At 36.7% G+C, this 25,698-nt stretch overlaps 1 protein-coding gene and 1 long non-coding RNA gene across 2 annotated transcripts in view; both read left to right on the top strand.

Annotated features, from left to right (window-relative positions):
- The window catches only part of LOC121385530 (protein timeless homolog), a 99,486-nt gene that overhangs the window by 28,986 nt on the left and 44,802 nt on the right, over window positions 1-25,698 (top strand). Inside the window, exons 14-19 of the mRNA XM_041516238.1 lie at window positions 6,641-6,758; window positions 10,190-10,247; window positions 10,343-10,502; window positions 14,526-14,606; window positions 16,029-16,141; window positions 24,162-24,412. Of these exons, the coding sequence (XP_041372172.1) occupies window positions 6,641-6,758; window positions 10,190-10,247; window positions 10,343-10,502; window positions 14,526-14,606; window positions 16,029-16,141; window positions 24,162-24,412 (781 nt within the window). The remainder of the gene's footprint in view (window positions 1-6,640; window positions 6,759-10,189; window positions 10,248-10,342; window positions 10,503-14,525; window positions 14,607-16,028; window positions 16,142-24,161; window positions 24,413-25,698) is intronic.
- LOC121385248 lies at window positions 18,527-18,769 on the top strand. Its single transcript, XR_005959515.1, has 2 exons — window positions 18,527-18,604; window positions 18,684-18,769. It is a non-coding gene; the product is annotated as an uncharacterized LOC121385248 (long non-coding RNA).

Raw genomic sequence — 25,698 nt, 5'->3', positions numbered from 1 at the left:
TAGTTATTTTTGATGGTATTTCCCTGTTTAAACATCACAGACTTTAGCTTCTCTCTGTTATAACCATATCCAAATGTCGTCTAAGAAGTAATGGTTAATGAGACACACTCTAGTTATTTTTGACGGTATTTCCCTGTTTAAACATCACAGACTTTAGCTTAGAACTCAGTTATAACTATATCCAAATGTCGTCTAAGAAGTAATGGTTAATGAGACACACTCTAGTTATTTTCGATGGTATTTCCCTGTTTAAACATCACAGACTTTAGCTTCTCTCTGTTATAACCATATCCAAATGTCGTCTAAGAAGTAATGGTTAATGAGACACACTCTAGTTATTTTTGATGGTATTTCCCTGTTTAAACATCACAGACTTTAGCTTCTCTGTGTTATAACCATATCCAAATGTTGTCTAAGAAGTAATGGTTAATGAGACACACTCTAGTTATTTTTGATGGTATTTCCCTGTTTAAACATCACAGACTTTAGTTTCTCTCAGTTATAACCATATCCAAATGTCGTCTGAGAAGTAATGGTCAATGAGACACGCTCTAGTTTTTTGGTATTTCCCTGTTTAAACATCACAGACTTTAGCTTCTCTCAGTTATAACCATATCCAAATGTCGTCTAAGAAGTAATGGTTAATGATACACACTCTAGTTATTTTTGACGGTATTTCCCTGTTTAAATATCACAGACTTTAGCTTCTCTCAGTTATAACTATATCCAAATGTCGTCTAAGAAGTAATGGTTAATGAGACACACTCTAGTTATTTTTGACAGTATTTCCCTGTTTAAATATCACAGACTAGCTTAGAACTTTCTGTTATAACCATATCCAAATGTCGTCTAAGAAGTAATGGTTAATGAGACACACTCTAGTTATTTTTGACGGTATTTTCCTGTTTAAATATCACAGACTTTAGCTTAGAACTCAGTTATAACCATATCCAAATGTCGTCTGAGAAGTAATGGTCAATGAGACACACTCTAGTTATTTTCGATGGTATTTCCCTGTTTAAACATCACAGACTTTAGTTTCTCTCAGTTATAACCATATCCAAATGTCGTCTGAGAAGTAATGGTCAATGAGACACGCTCTAGTTTTTTGGTATTTCCCTGTTTAAACATCACAGACTTTAGCTTCTCTCAGTTATAACCATATCCAAATGTCGTCTAAGAAGTAATGGTTAATGAGACACACTCTAGTTATTTTAGACGGTATTTCCCTGTTTAAACATCACAGACTTTAGCTTCTCTCTGTTATAACCATATCCAAATGTCGTCTAAGAAGTAATGGTTAATGAGACACACTCTAGTTATTTTCGATGGTATTTCCCTGTTTAAACATCACAGACTTTAGCTTCTCTCAGTTATAACCATATCCAAATGTCGTCTAAGAAGTAATGGTTAATGAGACACACTCTAGTTATTTTTGATGGTATTTCCCTGTTTAAACATCACAGACTTTAGCTTCTCTCAGTTATAACCATATCCAAATGTCGTCTAAGAAGTAATGGTTAATGAGACACACTCTAGTTATTTTTGATGGTATTTCCCTGTTTAAACATCACAGACTTTAGCTTCTCTCTGTTATAACTATATCCAAATGTCGTCTAAGAAGTAATGGTTAATGAGACACACTCTAGTTATTTTCGATGGTATTTCCCTGTTTAAACATCACAGACTTTAGCTTCTCTCAGTTATAACCATATCCAAATGTCGTCTAAGTAATGGTTAATGAGACACACTCTAGTTATTTTTGATGGTATTTCCCTGTTTAAACATCACAGACTTTAGCTTCTCTCTGTTATAACTATATCCAAATGTCGTCTAAGAAGTAATGGTTAATGAGACACACTCTAGTTATTTTTGACGGTATTTCCCTGTTTAAATATCACAGACTTTAGCTTAGAACTCAGTTATAACCATATCCAAATGTCGTCTGAGAAGTAATGGTCAATGAGACACGCTCTATTTTTTTTTTTATGGTATTTCCCTGTTTAAACATCACAGACTTTAGCTTCTCTCAGTTATAACCATATCCAAATGTCGTCTAAGAAGTAATGGTTAATGAGACACACTCTAGTTATTTTTGATGGTATTTCCCTGTTTAAACATCACAGACTTTAGCTTCTCTCAGTTATAACCATATCCAAATGTCGTCTAAGAAGTAATGGTTAATGAGACACACTCTAGTTATTTTTGATGGTATTTCCCTGTTTAAACATCACAGACTTTAGCTTCTCTCTGTTATAACCATATCCAAATGTCGTCTAAGAAGTAATGGTTAATGAGACACACTCTAGTTATTTTAGACGGTATTTCCCTGTTTAAACATCACAGACTTTAGCTTCTCTCAGTTATAACCATATCCAAATGTCGTCTAAGAAGTAATGGTTAATGAGACACACTCTAGTTATTTTTGACGGTATTTCCCTGTTTAAACATCACAGACTTTAGCTTCTCTCTGTTATAACCATATCCAAATGTCGTCTAAGAAGTAATGGTTAATGAGACACACTCTAGTTATTTTTGGTATTTCCCTGTTTAAACATCACAGACTTTAGCTTCTCTCAGTTATAACCATATCCAAATGTCGTCTAAGAAGTAATGGTTAATGAGACACACTCTAGTTATTTTTGATGGTATTTCCCTGTTTAAATATCACAGACTTTAGCTTCTCTCAGTTATAACCATATCCAAATGTCGTCTAAGAAGTAATGGTTAATGAGACACACTCTAGTTATTTTTGATGGTATTTCCCTGTTTAAACATCACAGACTTTAGCTTCTCTCTGTTATAATCATATCCAAATGTCGTCTAAGAAGTAATGGTTAATGAGACACACTCTAGTTATTTTTGATGGTATTTCCCTGTTTAAACATCACAGACTTTAGCTTCTCTCTGTTATAACCATATCCAAATGTCGTCTAAGAAGTAATGGTTAATGAGACACACTCTAGTTATTTTTGATGGTATTTCCCTGTTTAAACATCACAGACTTTAGCTTCTCTCTGTTATAACTATATCCAAATGTCGTCTAAGAAGTAATGGTTAATGATACACGCTCTAGTTAATTTTGATGGTATTTCCCTGTTTAAACATCACAGACTTTAGCTTCTCTCAGTTATAACCATATCCAAATGTCGTCTACGAAGTAATGGTTAATGAGACACACTCTAGTTATTTTAGACGGTATTTCCCTGTTTAAACATCACAGACTTTAGCTTCTCTCAGTTATAACCATATCCAAATGTCGTCTAAGAAGTAATGGTTAATGAGACACACTCTAGTTATTTTTGATGGTATTTCCCTGTTTAAACATCACAGACTTTAGCTTCTCTCTGTTATAACCATATCTAAATGTCGTCTAAGAAGTAATGGATAATGAGACACACTCTAGTTATTTTAGATGGTATTTCCCTGTTTAAACATCACAGACTTTAGCTTCTCTCTGTTATAACCATATCTAAATGTCGTCTAAGAAGTAATGGTCAATGAGACGAGCTCTAGTTATTTTTGATGGTATTTCCCTCTTTAAACATCACAGACTTTAGCTTCTCTCAGTTATAACCATATCCAAATGTCGTCTAAGAAGTAATGGTTAATGAGACACACTCTAGTTATTTTTGATGGTATTTCCCTCTTTAAACATCACAGACTTTAGCTTGTCTCTGTTATAACCATATCCAAATGTCGTCTAAGAAGTAATGGTTAATGATACACACTCTAGTTATTTTTGATGGTATTTCCCTGTTTAAACATCACAGACTTTAGCTTCTCTCTGTTATAACCATATCCAAATGTCGTCTAAGAAGTAATGGTTAATGAGACACACTCTAGTTATTTTTGATGGTATTTCCCTGTTTAAACATCACAGACTTTAGCTTCTCTCTGTTATAATCATATCCAAATGTCGTCTAAGAAGTAATGGTCAAGAGACGAGCTCTAGTTATTTTTGATGGTATTTCCCTGTTTAAACATCACAGACTTTAGCTTGTCTCTGTTATAACCATATCCAAATGTCGTCTAAGAAGTAATGGTTAATGAGACACGCTCTAGTTATTTTAGACGGTATTTCCCTGTTTAAACATCACAGACTTTAGCTTCTCTCTGTTATAACCATATCCAAATGTCGTCTAAGAAGTAATGGTTAATGAGACACACTCTAGTTATTTTTGATGGTATTTCCCTGTTTAAACATCACAGACTTTAGCTTCTCTCTGTTATAACCATATCCAAATGTCGTCTAAGAAGTAATGGTTAATGAGACACACTCTAGTTATTTTTGATGGTATTTCCCTGTTTAAACATCACAGACTTTAGCTTCTCTCTGTTATAACCATATCCAAATGTCGTCTAAGAAGTAATGGTTAATGAGACACGCTCTAGTTATTTTTGATGGTATTTCCCTGTTTAAACATCACAGACTTTAGCTTCTCTCAGTTATAACCATTTAAAAAAAAATGCACATGTATCTGAGAAGTAACAATTATGAAGTCGCATTTTAGTCTATTTTTAAGAGTATTTCAACGTCACAGACTCTTGTTTCACTCTGTCCATTTTTACAGGTTGAAACTCAGTGAAAATATGCCTTAATGTTTAAAAACTAGGGTCTGTCCCTTTAATATCATGGCAAAGCCATACAAATTGCATGCATGTGACGTCATTATAGATTTAAGAGTAGACTAAAAGTTATATAATGCACTGGCCCAGACTTTGAAAATTTAAAATTTGTGTAAACTATTTACAGATTACGCAAAAACAAGTTAAGGTATATATTTTGTACGTGTGTTAGTGCACAGTTATATTTTCAATGTTTAAGAAAAGAAACAATAGCTCCATTTGTTTGGAACAAATCTTGATTAACTGGTGCATAGAGGATACTCCCCTCATGTCTTGTGATATCATAATTTATCAGCACGAGTTGATAAAAGTATGAAATCTGAGGCTTGCCGAGGATTTTTATACTTTTATCAATGAATGCTGATAAACGATATCACAAGACACGAGGGGGGTATTCTTTTTATCATCCATTATCATTCTTTTCATTTGCGGTAGTTGTAAACAATGTCAGTAATGTGGGTTGAATGTCAGCGGTAGACTCGGTAACTAGCAGAATGGCAGTGGCGTGACATCACTAATGGTAGGTTTAGTGCTGAAACAAATACAGTGACATAACAAAACATTGTTTTGTGATTAAAATTTGACCAATCAAAATTATAAGAAGAGATATCTACTGCGGAGAATATCACAGGAGATATCGCCAGTGATATCTCCTACAAAAGCCTTTAATGGATGATAAATCATTTTATTGAGTTATACAAAATGTACATGAAACTAGAGCACTCTATGGATTCTAATAATTGAGAATTGGTCTTCGCAGTATATCATGGTACATATCTCAATTCTGGTTCTTGTATCGCGTTATGACAGTGATTTATCCAGACATTTTTTGGGTCCAAACATAGGCCCCTTCCCCCAAAAAGTTACACTGAAAATTCACAATGTCTACTAAAAATTCACAATGTCTACTAAAAATTCACAATGTCTACTGAAAATTCACAATGTCTACTAAAAATTCACAATGTCTACTAAAAATTCACAATGTCTACTAAAAATTCACAATATATATTTTTAATTGTGAATATTCCAATAAATTAATTTAACAGTGGTGTACTGCATCATTCAGTGGCCTGAAAAATATACCAAGTATGATTTACTCGCGCTAATTTCCCCAATCCCTTCAGACATGGGACTTTGGCAGAAAATCCTGGATAAGGAAGGAAGGAAATGTTTTATTTAACGATGCACTCAACACATTTTATTTATGGTTATATGGCGTCGGACATATGGTTACGGACCACACAGATATTGAGAGAGGAAACCCGCTGTCGCCACTTCATGGGCTACTCTTTCCGATTAGTAGCAAGGGATCTTTTATGTGCACCATCCCACAGACCGCAGCCTCTGATATACTAGTCGTGGTGCACTGGCTGGAACGAGAAATCGCCCAATGGGCCCACCGACGGGGATCGATCCCAGACCGACCGCACATCGAGCGAACGCTTTACCACTGGGCTATGTCCCACCCAAAAATCTGCCATTCGAGAGCTGGATGGACATTTGGATCAATGTAAAGGATTATTGTTCTATTAGAGTGGGAATCCTTGTCTACCAGGGGGCGAGGCGTAGCCCAGTGGTAAAGCGCTCGCTTGATGCGTGATCGGTTTGGGATCGATCCCCGTCATTGGGGCTATTTTTTGCTCCATCCAGTCCATCACAACTGGTATATCAAAGGCCGTGGTATGTGCTATCCTGTCTATGGGATGGTACATATAAAAGATCCCTTGCTGCTAATCGAAAAGAGTAGCCCATGAAGTGGCAACAGCGGGTTTCCTCTCTCAATATTTGTGTGGTCCTTACCCATATGTCTGACGCCATATAACCGTAAATAAAATGTGTTGAATGTGTTAAACAAAACATTTCCTTTGTCTACCATGTGGTAGGCAGCTATTCCATGTTTTTGCTATACTTATATCTCTGATGTCGGAGAGCGATCATAACTGTACAAATTTCTGTCTAGCTCTCGAACGGCAGATTATGCAGGCTATATTCTACTGTCATTTTGTTGTAGGTCCTATCTGAAAGATCTCGTGGAGTCTACCCACTTGTTCCTCAAGATGCTCGACCACCATTCCCGACAGACACATCTAGTCGTGCAGAAGAAGAAGACGCGGAGAAAGAAGAAGAAACCTACAGGTTAAAGTTTGTTTTGTTTAAGGACACCACTAGAACACATTGATTAATTAATTAATCATCAGCTATTGGATGTCAAACATTTGGTAATTCTAACTCGTCATTAGAGAAAACCTGCTACATTTTTCCAAATGCAGCAAGGGATCTTTTATATGCACTTTCTCACAGACAGGAAAGCACATACCACAGCGTTTTGTCCAGTTGTGGTGCACTGGTTGGAACAAGAAAAAACCCAATCAGTTGAATGGGTCCACCGAGGTGGCTCGATCCTGTGACGCAAGCACCTCAAGAGAGCACTCAATTGACTGAGATAAATCCCGCCCCAAAACTACGGTATACTCAGAGAGGTTATTATACAAGCTTGTGTGTCGTACTGATTTTACGAAACAAGTGTCAGGATTTTTGTATTGCCAACCGAGAGTGAGGGAATATATGAAATATGACACAAGTTTTGTAATCTTTACTATCCATATTATTGTTGTTATTTTTTAGGAATAACAAGGGCCGTCTCAAAATGTTTCAACCACAACTAGAAGAAAACAACAAAATGACGTCATATTTCACATGCGCAGTCTGAGCTAGGACTGGAGAATCAACGTCATGTTAGATGTCACTTTCCAAAATTACGTCATTACACTTACCACGGGTGGGAATTCTCCTCAGATCAGCTGTTTTCCTCTCATGGAACATTGTGTTTCCTCACATTTTAATCGTCCTTTCCTCCAAAATGTGTCAGATGGCACAGATTTTAACCTAGGATTGCAAGAATTTCCGGGACTCCTCTAGATTTCCTCTTTTTTTACAGTTCACCAATTCCCACCCCTGTATTACATGTGTGCCTCATATGGTTTTAATTAACTCGGTTATGTTGAACCACGTGGATAATAAATTGCTTTAGATCTCACGAATTTGGGCACAACGAGGACTTTTGCCACCCCTGTATTACATGTGTGCCTCATATGGTTTTAATTAACTCGGTTATGTTGAACCACGTGGATAATAAATTGCTTTAGATCTCACGAATTTGGGCACAACGAGGACTTTTGCCACCCCTGTATTACAAGTTTGCCTCATATGGTTTTAATTAACTCGGTTATGTTGAACCACGTGGATAATAAATTGCTTTAGATCTCACGAATTTGGGCACAACGACGACTTTTGCCACCCCTGTATTACATGTGTGCCTCATATGGTTTTAATTAACTCGGTTATGTTGAACCACGTGGATAATAAATTGCTTTAGATCTCACGAATTTGGGCACAACGACGACTTTTGCCACCCCTGTATTACATGTGTGCCTCATATGGTTTTAATTAACTCGGTTATGTTGAACCATGTGGATAATAAATTGCTTTAGATCTCACGAATTTGGGCACAACGAGGACTTTTGCCACCCCTGTATTACATGTGTGCCTCATATGGTTTTAATTAACTCGGTTATGTTGAACCACGTGGATAATAAATTGCTTTAGATCTCACGAATTTGGGCACAATGACGACTTTTGCCACCCCTGTATTACATGTGTGCCTCATATGGTTTTAATTAACTCTGTTATGTTGAACCACGTGGATAATAAATTGCTTTAGATCTCACGAATTTGGGCACAACGACGACTTTTGCCACCCCTGTATTACATGTGTGCCTCATATGGTTTTAATTAACTCGGTTATGTTGAACCACGTGGATAATCCCCTGTATTACATGTGTGCCTCATATGGTTTTAATTAACTCGGTTATGTTGAACCACGTGGATAATAAATTGCTTTAGATCTCACGAATTTGGGCACAACGAGGACTTTTGCCACCCCTGTATTACATGTGTGCCTCATATGGTTTTAATTAACTCGGTTATGTTGAACCACGTGGATAATAAATTGCTTTAGATCTCACGAATTTGGGCACAACGACGACTTTTGCCACCCCTGTATTACATGTGTGCCTCATATGGTTTTAATTAACTCGGTTATGTTGAACCATGTGGATAATAAATTGCTTTAGATCTCACGAATTTGGGCACAACGAGGACTTTGCCACCCCTGTATTACATGTGTGCCTCATATGGTTTTAATTAACTCGGTTATGTTGAACCACGTGGATAATAAATTGCTTTAGATCTCACGAATTTGGGCACAATGACGACTTTTGCCACCCCTGTATTACATGTGTGCCTCATATGGTTTTAATTAACTCGGTTATGTTGAACCACGTGGATAATAAATTGCTTTAGATCTCACGAATTTGGGCACAACGACGACTTTTGCCACCCCTGTATTACATGTGTGCCTCATATGGTTTTAATTAACTCGGTTATGTTGAACCACGTGGATAATAAATTGCTTTAGATCTCACGAATTTGGGCACAACGAGGACTTTTGCCACCCCTGTATTACATGTGTGCCTCATATGGTTTTAATTAACTCGGTTATGTTGAACCACGTGGATAATAATTGCTTTAGATCTCACGAATTTGGGCACAACGACGACTTTTGCCACCCCTGTATTACATGTGTGCCTCATATGGTTTTAATTAACTCGGTTATGTTGAACCATGTGGATAATAAATTGCTTTAGATCTCACGAATTTGGGCACAACGAGGACTTTTGCCACCCCTGTATTACATGTGTGCCTCATATGGTTTTAATTAACTCGGTTATGTTGAACCACGTGGATAATAAATTGCTTTAGATCTCACGAATTTGGGCACAATGACGACTTTTGCCACCCCTGTATTACATGTGTGCCTCATATGGTTTTAATTAACTCGGTTATGTTGAACCACGTGGATAATAAATTGCTTTAGATCTCACGAATTTGGGCACAAAGACGACTTTTGCCACCCCTGTATTACATGTGTGCCTCATATGGTTTTAATTAACTCGGTTATGTTGAACCACGTGGATAATAAATTGCTTTAGATCTCACGAATTTGGGCACAACGACGACTTTTGCCACCCCTGTATTACATGTGTGCCTCATATGGTTTTAATTAACTCGGTTATGTTGAACCACGTGGATAATAAATTGCTTTAGATCTCACGAATTTGGGCACAACGAGGACTTTTGCCACCCCTGTATTACATGTGTGCCTCATATGGTTTTAATTAACTCGGTTATGTTGAACCACGTGGATAATAAATTGCTTTAGATCTCACGAATTTGGGCACAACGAGGACTTTTGCCACCCCTGTATTACATGTGTGCCTCATATGGTTTTAATTAACTCGGTTATGTTGAACCACGTGGATAATAAATTGCTTTAGATCTCACGAATTTGGGCACAACGAGGACTTTTGCCACCCCTGTATTACATGTGTGCCTCATATGGTTTTAATTAACTCGGTTATGTTGAACCACGTGGATAATAAATTGCTTTAGATCTCACGAATTTGGGCACAACGAGGACTTTTGTCTTTTCTGTGTGCAGGAAGATCGTTTTACTTCAGAACCGTCATTAACAGCTGACGGAGAGTTGTCAATATTCAGCAATGCATTTCAAGTTATTTTATGATTTAAAAATAAAAGAAAAAGAAAGGCAATACCTTTCACCATGTCTTTTTTGTGTGTTTTTTTCTCACAGTCAACAACAACCAGTCCAGTGAACCTTCTGAACAAGAATTAGAAGATTCCTGGGATGAAATCTCAGATGAGTTGTCTGCCCTTGTCCAGGGTCACTCTGAGATACCAGCTGATATTTCACCGTTTGATGCGGCTTCAGAGGTCGAGGATGATCAACAGAGGTACATATTTGGTGATTCTGACATATAATGTTAAGAGAGGAAATCTGCTACAGTTTTAGCAAGGGTTCTTTTAAATGGACCATTCCACAGACAGGATAGCACATACCACAGCCTTTGATATATCAGTCTGGCTGAAAGAATAAATACTCTAATAGGCCCACCTACGGGGATCGATCCTAGACTGAATGCGCATCAGGCGAGTATTTTACCACTGTTCTACGTCCCGCCCCCTAAATTGCTGTTAAACAAGGGAAAATGTTTTAAAGGAGCAGACACTAGTTTCGTCCTGTAAAGATAGACACCAAATCTGATTAATCTACAAAACTGTAACACATTTGGATAAAGTTATTAATAAGTGAAACAAGAGCTGTGAAGTTGAAATGGAGAAATATCCTTAAAACACAGACCAAAGCTTGTCTCCATAACCATTACTTCTCGGAGGTACGAGAGTTTTGAAAAATATGAAAAATGAAATTTTGGTGTTATAATCACCAGGAACACTTCAGACATAAAGAAATGGTTTTCTGAACAATCAAATTTAAGTAATATCTGATTACAATTATCAGAACCGACTCTTTAACAGTGAAAAATATGCCTTAATGTTTAAAAATTGGGGTCTTTCACTTTAAATCAATGAGTTGTAAGGTAAATAAGTATCCAACAGACAGCGACATATTACAATAAATCCAGCCAGTGCACTACGACTGGTACATCAAAGGCCATGGTATGTGCTATCCTGTCTATGGGATGGTGCATATAAAAGATCCCTTGCTGCTAATTAAAAAGAGTAGCCCATGAAGTGGTGACAGCGGGTTTCCTCCCGCAATATCTGTGTGGTCCTTAAAGGAGGGGACAATTAAGGCATTTGGCCTGGTATGCATATTCAACGATATATAATGCACATTATTGCTTAATATCAACAAGTATAATCGTATAGTTAATTAATAAAACGGTTAAATGTGACGGCTATTATATATAACGGGCGCAGCCATTTTGTACCATCCCAGTGAATATGCCCTCTGGCGAGCTGGTGGTTACGTAATACCTAACGTGTCATGTCAGGAATTAGTCTTCGAACTGAAGAAACGAAACATACCTGATTTTTGCAGATGCATCGCAATGTTCTGTAATTATATTCATCCTAGTAAGCCGGCAACAATTATATATTATTTTTCAGTACAAAATAAACCACCATTGTCAAAGTGTTGAAATAACTGTATTATGTTTCGTACATAAATTAACCCACGTACTGAAACAATAATCGGGAGTGTTTTCATGGTTAATTGGTCTTTTCTTTCTGTGGTTCCTGATTGGCAGGTGTATATTCAGGCGGTCCCCAGACACTGTGTCTAGACACACTAAAAAGACGTGCCTCTTTTATGAAGATCACAGGGTATTGTGTGATAACAGCACGGATACACCTCAAATCGTAATGGACATTACCAACCGCCCTGCTTTATTACTGAAAGTAATTCTGTAAAACCCTTGATTAAGTAGACTTTCCCATCTAAAATCACAAAACTGACCAATTACGTTGTCCCAAAGAAAAGAAAAGTATCACTTGGGTATCGTGAGTGGTAGTTTTTGCTCGAACGTGCCCTACCAATAGGCCTAATAAGTATGCATTGTTTCTTTGGATTTTAAAAAAAAGAAAAATACTATAACTCCATTTCGTTCTATTGATGTAACCTGAAATATATTTAGTTAAATAGTTTATTATACTATCAATTCATTTATGTTGTTTTACAAGTCAGGTTGATGAAAGCGAAGCACCTTGTCGTAAATTAGAGCGTTTGTTTACACTGTGCACAAAAACTAAACAAAATGGCTCCCCCAGTTAGCAGGAATAATCATGTATTTTTATTAACTCTAAAATTACGCGTTTTTCATTTGTTAAAGTGTCAGCATGTGTTGGTGGTCCGGGTATGCATTTTTCCAACACATAAAGCTCTTGTTTGAGTTGACCCTACCTTTAACCATATGTCCGATGCCATATAACCGTAAATAAAATGTGTTGAGTGCGTCGTTAAATAAAACATATCCTTCCTTCCTTATTAAAAGAAAATTACAAGAACAATTGTTTTATTCACGCATTGGTTGCAAAAAAACCCGGCCTCGGTGGCGTCGTGGTTAGGCCATCGGTCTACAGGCTGGTAGGTACTGGGTTCGGATCCCAGTCGAGGCATGGGATTTTTAATCCAGATACCGACCCCAAACCCTGAGTGAGTGCTCCGCAAGGCTCAATGGGTGGGTGTAAACTTGCACCGACCAGTGATCCATAACTGGTTCAACAAAGGCCATGGTTTGTGCTATCCTGCCTGTGGGAAGCACAAATAAAAGATCCCTTGCTGCTAATCGGAAAGAGTAGCCCATGTAGTGGCGACAGCGGGTTTCCTCTCAAAATATCTGTGGTCCTTAACCATATGTCTGACGCCATATAACCGTAAATAAAATGTGTTGAGTGCGTCGTTAAATAAAACATTTCTTTCTTTGGTTGCAAAAATCTAATTTTGCTTCACCTACTTTTGGATTGCCCACAATTCAGGACACCATTTACATGGACATAAATAATGAGTTACCTGAATTTATCTTTTGCGTTACCCATAAATGGGTTATGCAGAGTTCGACAAATCCACAAGCGCTTGGTCCTGGCTTGTGAAATTTTGGTCTAAGCTAGTTCAAATTATCAATTGCAGGAATGTGAGAGCTACGTGGAAACGCGTAAATGCACTTTTCCATTTCGTCTAAAAAACATGATGTTCAATACTGTTGACCACACAAGGTTCATTTGCATATTTTTATGGTTTCAAGTTTATGATGTGTGTCTTATATTATAAGTTATAACCAGTTTAGATTTGGTAGCATCGAATGCAATTTTTGGCAGTTCCAGGGGTTGCAAACAACAAATGTTTCTTCAGGGACCCTTGAGCAGCCCCTGGACCCCGGCCACAGTAGGCTTTATTGTTCCAGCCCCTCTCACATCCCTGCAATTGTACGACTGTAATACATAGGGCATTAGCCACAGCTTCTGTGAGGGCTAGTGACTTACTCAAATATTTGTCAAACACTGGGCTATGCAGTGGGTTACCTAAATTTATCTTTTGCATTGGTCTCGGCTAGTGAATTTGTGTGGTCTGAGGGGACGGGATTTAGCTCAGTTGGTTGACTGCTCGCTTGAGGTGCTTGCGTTGCAGGATCGAACCACCTCGATGATCCATTCAGCTGATTGTTTTTTTCTCGTGTCTACCAGTGCACCATGACTGGACTAAGGCCGTGGTATGTGCTTTCATGTCTGTGGGAAAGTACATATAAAAGATTCCTTGCTGCATTAGAAACATTATATCGGGTTTCCTCTAATGACTACGAGTCAGAATTACCAAATGTTTGACATCCAATAGCTGATTGTTAATTAATCAATGTGCTCCAGTGATGTTGTTAAACAAAAACCTTCTTTTCTCTTTTTTGGTGGTCTGAGCTAGTGGAAATTATTGACTGTATTACTATATTACATAGAGTACTAAAGCTTCTGTGAAGGCTAGTAACATTCTCAAACATTTGTTTTTTTAAAACCCCTGAATTGATAAAAATAAAACCGGCCTCGGTGGCGTCGTGGTAGGCCATCGGTCTACAGGCTGGTAGGTACTAGGTTCGGATCCCAGTCGAGGCATGGGATTTTTAATCCAGACACCGACTCCAAACCCTTAGTGAGTGCTCCGCAAGGTTCAGTGGGTAGGTGTAAACCACTTGCACCGACCAGTGATCCATAACTGGTTCAACAAAGGCCATGGTTTGTGCTATCCTGCCTGTGGAAAGTGCAAATAAAAGATCCCTTGCTGCTAATCGGAAGAGTAGCCCATGTAGTGGCAACAGTGGGTTTCCTCTAAAAATCTGTGTGGTCCTTAACCATATGTCTGACGCCATATAACCGTAAATAAAATGTGTTGAGTGCGTCGTTCAATAAAACATTTCTTTCTTTCTTTTCTTGATAAAAATAAAGTTACATTTTTGTGTTATTTTTTTCAGAGCCGAGGCAATGATCAAAATTCAGGACGCTTTGCGAGGACACAGAGCTGGAGAGAGCGTGGCACTGCTCCGGGCCGCACGGTTAGTTAACTGTCTTTTATCATCCACATAGTTGAAGATATTCAGGGAAATATAACCAGTATGACCCACATGTGTCATAATGATTTCACATGCACTATGAATAACATAATTTTGTTAAGCGACGTCATAACTTAACGTGGCTTCGTCGTTTCGTCATCTCTTTTTAGTTACGTTTCGAACGTTTTGACATGGTCCTAGCTTGTTATTCATAAAAATAATAGTTTGGGTAATGTGGATAATAAAGAAATGATCACACTCACATGTGAGTCGTACTGATTTTACGAAACTCGTGTCAGGATTCACGTAATACAATAATCCTGACTCTCGTTTCGTAAAATCAGTACGACACACAAGCTCGTGTAATAATTTCTATTTATCCTGCAACCACCGTTTCTTTTGGTCAGTTATGTATATTAGGAGATTATGATTTTTGACGTCACGCATGTATCACTATGTACATCTGTTTTTGTATATTTTGTCTTTATAACAGTATTTATCCTGTAACCACGGTTTCTACTGACACATTATGATGACAGATTAAAGCAAAGTCATAAACATGTACTAGCAGATTATGACTTTTGACGTCACTCATGTTATGTCACACGCATATCTACATTACAAAATCGCTCATTTGACCTCTTAGGCCATTGTACAATGTAGCTGAAATAACAAAAATACTAAAAAAAAATCACCTTAATTTTTATGGAAGGAAGGAAGGAAATGGTTTATTTAATGACGCACACAACACATTTTATTTATGGTTATACGGCGTCGGACATATGGTTAACGATATGTCTGATGCCATTTAACCATAAATAAATGTGTTGAGTGCATCGTTAAATAAAATATGTGCTTTATAAACACGTCAATAAAAGAATATGTAATTAATCAAAAGAAGTTGTTTGTAATACACAAAATGCCTCCATATTCACACTACCCCACCATTCCAAATTTTATATTAGTTCTAAACAACCCATAAACAATCAGTCTCCCCTCCACACTTGCCTGGAAAGTTTTAGCAGTGACAAATTGATCACCTTGCAATAAAAAATTTAATGAATTTCATTTGAAACTTAATGTGATTATTAACCTGGTATCATTTGATTTAAATTTTGCTCGTGGCAAATATTGAACAGGGAATATTCTGTTTTCAAAATCTTGATTTGCGATATTTGTGGTCAATTGAAAATTGATTAGCAACTACTGTTTAATGTTTTACAATTGTGTAGCGATCTCTGAAACTTGTGTAGCGAATTGTGACACGATAATGAACAAAATGTTCCTGGGTTGTTTTTGCTACTAATAGTCTATAGTCGGTTTATTGTTTGAAAATTGTGTCACGATCTCTGAAACTTGTGTAGCGAATCACGACACGATACTGAACAAGATGTTCCCTGCTGAAGTATTATTGTGTATTTTCAGAGAAGTGTGGCCGGAGCGAAATGATTTTGGATCTGCCGACATCAGCCCAGAAGATGAGTTCATGGCGCTGAGAGAAATCTTCATGACACATTTACCAAGTATGTCATGTTTACGTTTTATTGTCATCGACATGTTTACGTTTTATTGTTTCTCGTTAAAAAGTTAAAAAGTGAGACAAATAGAGATTATTGCAGGAGCTTGTGTGTCGTACTGATTTTACGAAACGAGTGTCAGGATTTGTGTATTGCCCTAGTGAGAGTGAGTAATATGGTAATGGTTATGAAATAGTCTTTTTAAATACTTCTATATTCAGTAGAGTTATCGTTCAACTTTCTTATTAATTCATATACAGATGTAGGATCATTAAACCTTCCATGCAAGTACAAGTTAGGATGGCAGTGTCTTGCTTACCGTAACTAGGTCACTGCGACCTACTTTTCATGCATTACTATTATAATACATTACTACAATTTGTTTCTGGGCCATATATTTCTTATCAATTCATATAGAATCATCACACCTTGCATGCAAGTACAACTTGTGATGGTGGTTTATTGCATACCATATCTAGGTCACTGTGACCTACTTTTGACGTGTGAATATTGTACTTCACTGGAACATTTGTTAAAATACAATATAAATAGAAAACAAAACCATGCTTCCAAACCAACTGAATGCAAAATAAAATAAAATAATAATAATAATATGGGAATTTATTCAGGCATTCAGTGTTTCTGAGCAAAAGCCCTTTCCAAAAAATAATTGGCACTGAAAAGACCAATTTCTTTGCTAAAAATTCCAACTATATATACATGTATATTTAATTATGTCTGTTCTGATAAATTAATATAATAGTGGCGTACTGCATTATTCAGTGGCCTGAAAAAATATTCCAGTTGTGATTAAATTGTGCTAATTTTCCCAATCTAATCAGTCACGGAACCCAGGCGAAAAATCGTGGATAAACTCTGGAATAATACATACCTCACAAGTGACCCTTTACTGCTGTTGTTTGGAATAGGGACAAGTTATCCTGAGTTTGTAACCCTAACAAGACTTCCGTCCTGCCCCCCCCCCCCCCAATGTCTCCCCCCCCCCCATCCACCCAAATAAATATGTCATGCTTTTCTCCTGGTTTTTTTTTAAACACTCTACCGTAGCCCATTAATAAATATAAAACATATGGACAATTACATTTGGAATTTCCTTTTGCCTAATTATTTCAAATCTCGTTTGACTGTTGGAAGTTGATTTAATTTGTATGTACAAAATTATTTTAGACTAAAGTCGATATTGAGATGCTACAAAACAGTATGATGTCCAGAAATGAATTGATTATAAAGGGTGTATACCACCAAATGAAATCCCATAGATGACAATAGTAACATGTGGCTAAAACTCCTACCTGCAGCGTATCAATCAACATAAATGCCACGGATATAAATACTACCACCCCTCACCCTTAAAGTGAATCAGAAAAAACTGGGGGTCAAGCTGCTCATTTCTGAGATAATGGGTAGCGTCTATGACTACCCTAGTTCCGCACAAAATTCAAGTACTTTTTTTTACAGGTACCCCATACATGTTTCAAGCACAAAGCTACTTGACACAGTGGTTACTAAATGAAATAAAATTGTATACATTTTTTACCCAGATGAAACCTTTTTTTTTTTTTTTTCAACCAACACACTCACATTTATCACCAATCACAAGACTTGTGGTGTTCACTTTTCTATGAAACGTTGGGTGCACCTCGAACTTTGACCCAGCCGGAAGTTATTTGGTTTAGAACTACCTATAGATATTCATGTTCTAAATGAGTTAACTTTCGACAAACTATCAAATGAACCGCTCCAAATTATGCATCAAATTTGCCTCACGAAATTACTCGACCATTTCTTTCTGAACCTCATCTTATGGGACATTTGCAAATTGAACAGCACTAAAACCAAACCTCGCCCACTCCCGATTCTGTTTGGGCTGCTTGTGCTTCCTTGTACATACCAGCGTGGGTGATCCCTCCCTCCCACTCACCAACCCCCTAAACCCTTTCCTGTCCTAAGCAGAGGAGCTGGCATAAGTCGATACCTATGCCCATGACAGGCGTGTGCTACAACAGCTTGTTCTGAATGTACACATTAAATCCTGTGACCGTGTGCACGTTAAACCCTATAACACTGACCTGTCCTTTCTCGCTTCATCCAGTGCACCACGACTGGTACATCAAAGGCTGTGGTATGTACTACCCTGTCTGTGGGATGGTGCATATAAAAGAACCCTTCTGCTAATCGAAAAGAGCCCATGAAGTGGCGACAGCGGGTTTCCTCTCTCAATATCTGTGTGGTCCTTAACCATATGTCCGACGCCATATAACCGTAAATAAAATGTGTTGAGTACGTCGTTAAATAAAACATTGTTTGCTTGTTTCTTTCTGACCTGACCGTTGCAAGAAAATGTAAGTAAATATCAGTTTTAATACTGTAAAAATATTTTATTTGCCGAAAAACTTCTCAGAATTGCTACAATCATTGGCTAGTCCCTATAACCTTTGTAAAAGGATAGATTCATGATTACAGGTAAAAAGAAAAATATACAAAACATTTCTTATTTAAAAAGTCATCAGTAGTTACATGTTACATAGATTCATGATTACAGGTAAAAAGAAAAATATACAAAACATTTCTTATTTAAAAAGTCATCAGTAGTTACATGTTACATAGATTCATGATTGCAGGTAAAAAGAAAAATATACAAAACATTTCTTATTTAAAAAGTCATCAGTAGTTACATGTTACATAGATTCATGATTGCAGGTAAAAAGAGAAATATACAAAACATTTCTTATTTAAAAAGTCATCAGTAGTTACATGTTACATAGATTCATGATTGCAGGCAAAAAGATAAATATACAAAACATTTTTTATTTAAAAAGTCATCAGTAGTTACATGTTACATAGATTCATGATTGCAGGCAAAAAGAGAAATATACAAAACATTTCTTATTTAAAAAGACATCAGTAGTTACATGTTACATAGATTCATGATTGCAGGCAAAAAGATAAATATACAAAACATTTCTTATTTAAAAAGACATCAGTAGTTATATGTTACATACATTCTACACGACAGCAATTGAGCAAGTAATGAATGACACTGAACACCAAAAAAACTCCACCAAAAAATGCAAATGAGGCTCATGAGTAGATTTTAATTAGAAGAGCTTGAATTGATTACAAGTGCTATGGGGCAGGATGTAGCCCAGTTGTACAGCATTCGATCGATGCGCGGTCGGTCTGGGATCGATCCCCATCGGTGGACCCATTGGGCTATTTCTTGTTCCAGCCAGTGCACCACCACTGGTATATCAAAGGCTGTGATATGTACTACTCTGTCTGTGGGATGGTGTATATAAAAGATCCCTTGCTGCTAATCGAAAAGAGTAGCTCATTAAGTGGTGACAGCGGGTTTCCTGTCTCAATATCTGTGTGGTCCTTAACCACATGTCTGATGCCATATAACCGAAAATAAATAGAGATTATTAAAACAAGCCTGTGTGTCATACTGATTTTACGAAACAAGTGTCATGATGTTTGTATTACCCAAGCGAGAGTGGGGGTAATACATGAATCCTGACACGAGTTTCGTAAAATCATTATGACTCACACGCGAATGTAATAATTTCTTTATTATCCATATTATTATTGTAGTTTTCTTTATGAATAACAAGTCCCAACTAGAAGGAGACTAAATGACGTCATATTTCAAATTGCAGTGTGAGCTAGGTCTGGGGAAGCAACGCCATGTTATTACGTCGCTTCCCAAAATTACAACATTACATACATCCACTAATATTTTATGCAGAAAAATATATTTGATATGTAATTACAATCATTAAAAAGTCTCTGTTAGTCGAAAATGTCTTAAAAAGTGCAGAAAACTCAGGAATGTCCCTTTAAAACAAAATTTAATGTTACAACTAAACTTTATATTGTTGCGTTTCTTTTGGTATTCAGTGTACATGTAGTTATAAAATATACAGCAGGTTAAAAGTTTCTCACTGTACAAAGGTAACTTTATGTGCGCTCTCACAATCAAATCTTGCTTGATTGTGCAGGGTTTCTGCCAGAAAGTAAAATGGGTATGGTGCCAAACCCAAATTTGTTTGCAGATTTTATATTTATAAGTTAAAATGTTTGACAAAATTATTGACTCTTATCATTACTGTATGATTTTCTTAACAATAACCCTAACCCTAAACCTAACCCATATTCTTTTTGGAGAAGGTCCTCTATACCCTCTGTCAACATTGTAAATATTCAACTGCATAGTGCCATACCCAAAAATTTCTTTCTGGCAAAAACACTTGTGCTGTTTTAATCAAAGCAATACATTTTAAGTGACCAAAGAAGCATAAATATATAGAAAATAAATGTGCACACTGCACAAATTTCAGGATGGTAACTGGAAACATTCATGAATTTCAGGATGGTAACTGAAACAATTTGTGAATTTAAGGATGGTAACTGGAAAAACTCATGAATTTAAGGATGGTAACTGGAAACTCATGAATTTCAGGATTATAACTGGAAACATTTATGAATTTCAGGATGGTAACTGGAAATATTCATGAATTTCAGGATGGTAACTGGAAATATGAATTTAAGGATGGTAACGGAAAACATTCATGAATTTCAGGGGTGGGTGTGTGCTTAAAATCCATGAATGTTAAATGGAAAATGAAAAATGCAATTAAATTTCAGGGCATGCTTAAAAAATCCAATTTACATTTGTACCAGCTAGTTTGTACAAAATAAGTACAAAGTATAACCATTAATTTATAAATAATATTTACACATTAACTCCATGCAGTATACTATGCTATTATAATAATTTTTATTACATACCCATTAAATCTTACTACATAAATACAGTCCTGAATACAAAAATGAAATACACTTTTCCGTATTCAACTCAACTGCCGGAACTATGCCGTATTCAACGCTACTATTTATAGCACATGGTTACCGGGAATTCCCTTAGCGATATGTAAACAAAGTTGATGCTTGGTTTGACTTGCCTATTAAAGCAGTTAACTGTTATGCATGTTTGAAATGCTATTTTGTGGAACATTTGAACCGAAACAGACGAAAACGGTTACGAATATTTACAATTTAATGAATGCGATACCAAAACTAGAGACACTACTCACCAATGAGCTTTTAATCCACGATTAAGGTTGACAAGTAACTGTTTGGACCCTTGTTTTGGCTTCGTACACAATAAATAAAACATATCCAGCAGTAATTTTGTGATATGTTATACATTGTATATTTGACAAAAGGTACTTTTTATTTCTTTCATCTTTTAAATTATGAAAATAAATAAAAATACCGACCTGTAAACAGCATTGTCTGCTTGTTAAAGGAATTTGACGGGGTCAAGGTTAGTAGACTAGTTTTTATTTTAATGTGGCGAAGCATTGTAATAATACAGCTAATTTTGAATTTAAATGACGTCAGTATTCCAATGACGTCACTGTGCATCTCCTTACAATAACCATAAACTGGGTACATGATGTTTCCTTTTTAAGAATATTGAAAAAATTCCAATGTCAAATTGTTATTGATTTTTTTTTTTTAGCATTACTAATGCACCTGAATGTGTTTGAACAAAATCTTGTGATTACAAAATTGTACCTTTTATAAAATATGGATTTCTAGTGAAATTACGGTAAGATATGCTATATTAATTGTTTATGAAGCCAAAACAATGGTGCGAAAAGTGACTGTCGTTGACTTTAGCAACAATGATGTCGCCTGCACCGTCTCCTTACGTAGAAAACTAGGATGAACTGACAACTGGATTATTCAGTGGAGTGATGATTTATGGAGGTACGTTTAATATAAACTTCAACTTTTCAGCAACGAGTAATTCCATAAACATCAATAAAACACAATAGCACACCGATGACGACACAGACATTGAGTGAACAATTCTTGACATTTTTCTCTGTTGATAAAACTGGCGCGCTGAAGGTTTTGTGATGTATTATGAGCAAATTAAATATTACACTGTTGGTGAATTTTGGCTATTAGATTGTCTTTAAAAGGCATTTCAAACAATATCGTTAAAATTATAGGTAACTTTTCACTCATTCTTTCTTATTGCTGTTTTTTGTTTAGTAGAACTATATTCCTATGTGTAATAATTGGTGATTCATCGGTGCGCATAGTAACATAACTGACCTACTTGTGTAAATTGAGAAATCCCTGTCATTAGCTAGCAGTGTCACAATTTTTAAACTATAATTTATAAACAAAATTCAAATTTAGGGTATGTAATAAATACAAAACTACATTTATCATCCATTAAAGGCTGTTGTAGGAGATATCGCTGGCACTATAATTTGTATCTTCTATATATGTGGTTTTCTGATTTCTGTATTCCACTCGTGTATCTCCTGCGCCATCAGGGTTTCCTGCAGGAAATACGCTCGTGGAAAACGAATCAGAAAACCACATATATGTACATGTAGTTTTATCTATGTACATCTAGTTTTATTTTTACTGCTTACAAACTCAGTTTTACTATGGGAGTGCATTTCATTTCGTCTCAAATTATTTTCTTGCTTATATCCAAGTAAGGTTCAAGCACGCTGTCCTGGGCACACACCTCAGCTATCTGGACTGTCTGTCCAGGAGAGTGGGTTAGTTGTTAGTGGTTAGTGGTTAGTGAGAGAGAAGAGGGTGTAGTGGCCTTACACCTACCCATTGAGTTGTTAAAACTCACTCTGGGTGGGAACCGGTACCGGGCTGCAAACTCTGTACCTACCAGTCTTTCATCTGATGGCTTAACCACGACGCCACCGAGGCCCAGACATGCTAGTAATTAAATAATTATCCTAGCTCAAGGGACATAACTATTTTATTTGGAGAGCTTTCATGCAAATCAACAAACATCAAAATGAATGATTGTTCAGTTTAACATTTCTATTATTTCTTATCAATAAGGATGCTAATTATATGACTTATCTGACATATTTCCCATTTCATTTTTGCATGTGAAATTGAAAATCACAAAATATCCTAATAGCAAAAGAATATCGAGATCCAAAATTCTGTGCACAATTGCAGTTATCATTTTAAAATATTATATCAACTATTAATTCACAAAACCTGACAATTTACTCAATTTAATGAATTAAAAAAGTTATAGTACCATGGCCTTTGATATATCAGAAATGAATTCAAAGTAACTATTTAAAATAATAATATTTTTGCTATAATTAACAATATTAAAAAACCCAAAAAACAATTTGACAAAGGTAATTATTTGCATAAATTTTAGAATTCTTGCTATTTGTTTTTGCTATTCAGACTGAATCAATATAGTTCATTCAGGATGTGATCAAATGGATTTGCCGTGATTTGCATGAATGCCCTTTATTTGACAACCAGTGCCAAGGGACACAACTCTTAAATCTCATCTTCTCACTTGGACCAACTTGTTAGTAACGTCTTCTTTAGTCACAGAAGATATCAAACGTCTATCTGAACATTTGTCATTTTATGCCAAGGGACACAACTCTTTAATTCTCATCATCCCAGGTGTACACTTTCATGCTTTGATCTAACTCGTTAGTAATGTCTTCTTTAGTCACGGAGGATGTCGAACCTCTGTCCGAACGTTTGCGCGGTTTTGGTTTTGCTATGAAGTCCGTTTCCGCGACAGTGTTCACAGGTTCGCCGACAAAAAACGTCACGTCGGTGTAGTCTTGTCGGTACTGCAGTGCGCGGTGGTACACCAGCTTGTTCTTCTGATACTGTCTGTGTACCAACACCGTCACCAGAACCACTCCTATTAGCGTTGCTATGGAGACGCATGTTGCAATGACGATTATTTTGGTTTTTCCGTTGTTTCCGGGAGCCTTTGTTTGACCAGGTGATGAATCTTCGTAATCTGTCGGTTCAGAATGGTTTCCACGTCCGCCATTTTCTTTAACATTTTTCTGTTTCTTTCCACTGTTTTTCTCTTTCTTTCCACCTTTTTTACTTTCGTGTGTTGTATCAAATGCATACTTTTTGTCATCTACGTTATTCAGCGTTTCATCAATTTTGTGTTTTCTTGTGACAGGAGAAGATGTTGTTGAATTACTGTCTTCGCTTTTCACCGATTCTGTTGGCTCTGACACCAAATCTTTATCATTTTTACTGTTAGTTCGGTTTGCCGATGCTGACCCTCCTTCCAAATCATCTCTGGATTCGGTTTTATTGTTGTCAGCAGACACAGTCATTGTAACTCCTGATTTTATTGTCGTACGACGTAACAAGTCAGTTGGCTTTGTTGAAATGTCCGCTTTTCCACTTGCACTTGACTCTCGGATTGTGACTTGTGTCTTTTTAGGGCTTTCAGTTTTTATGTACAGTTTTCGTGTATACACTTTTTCAGTTGTCCCAAATTTCTGTACACCTTTTTCATTTTTGTTTGTCTTTTGAGTCACTGTTGTTACCGCTCTGGATGAGCCGGGTTTAGAAGCCTTAGTCGTAAAATCTTTTGTTTCCTCTTTGTGTTTGGGAGTTGTTCGTTTGTTCACAGTGGTTTTTGGAGACTTTGCTGAAACCATTTTTTTGTTAGTTTTGATGTCTGTGGTTCTTGTAGGAGATGGAGATGGAGTTGTAGTTGTTGTTGTTATAGATGTTGTCAGTTGTGGAATATTCGTTGTCAGAACGAAGTCCTCATCTTTTAACTTTGAAATTCGTTTCCCTCTAAGAATGTCTGGTGAAGAGCACATGATCTGACTGCTTAGAAAAAACTTTCTTAGATTTGAGTTCATCCATTTCTTTAGAAACAAGAGCTGCCTATCACAGTGCCACATGTTTCCGGCAATTTTTATAACGGTCACATTTTTCAAGAATGTCCGAATTTCTGGATTCAGCGTGTTTAAGTTATTATCCATCAGATTGACGTCTTTGAGTCCCGTTACCGATGACAACATGTTAGACTGAACGACCTGCTGGGTTATAGCAGGACTGAGTTGCAAGTCTAGCAAAGTGAGATTTTGTATATTCACAAATATATTCCCTTCTATTTTAGTAGGAGGAATCATTTCTGGTACAAAAGCCAGTTCGAGCTTTTGCAGTGAGTCTAATCCTGCGAAAACGTCTCTTTCAATACGTGTCACAAAGTTCTTGCTCAGTGACAGAGCAGACAATTTATTAAGTCCAGAAAATGTTTTGTTCCTCAGGACAGAAATCTTATTTTGGTCCAAATACAGCTTGTTTAGATTTTTCAGCTTCGAAAATGTACCCGGTTTCAAAACTGAGATTTCGTTGCTTTTAAGCGACAGTGTTGTCAGCTTGGAATTGGCAGGGAAATCGTCGGACGAAACCTGTTGGATTTTGTTCTTTGATATGTAGATTGACGTGACTGCTGGTGAGACAGGTGAAGGAAACTGTGTTAATCTGTTGCCGTTCAGCCACAACTCATGAAGATTTTTTAACATAGCGAATGCTCCTTTTTCAATAAAGCCTATCTTGTTTTGGTCGAGGACAAGAATTCCTAATAACTTATTCTTGGAAAAACTGATTTTCTTTATTCGAGTGATGTTGTTGTCGCGTAGCTGTAGATACTGGACTGACGGCGGGAACTTGCTTGGGATGCGGGTCAGGGC

This window comes from Gigantopelta aegis, chromosome 11, assembly GCF_016097555.1.
Source record: "Gigantopelta aegis isolate Gae_Host chromosome 11, Gae_host_genome, whole genome shotgun sequence".
NCBI lineage: Eukaryota > Metazoa > Mollusca > Gastropoda > Neomphalida > Peltospiridae > Gigantopelta > Gigantopelta aegis.
This window is presented reverse-complemented; position numbering and strand designations above follow the sequence as displayed.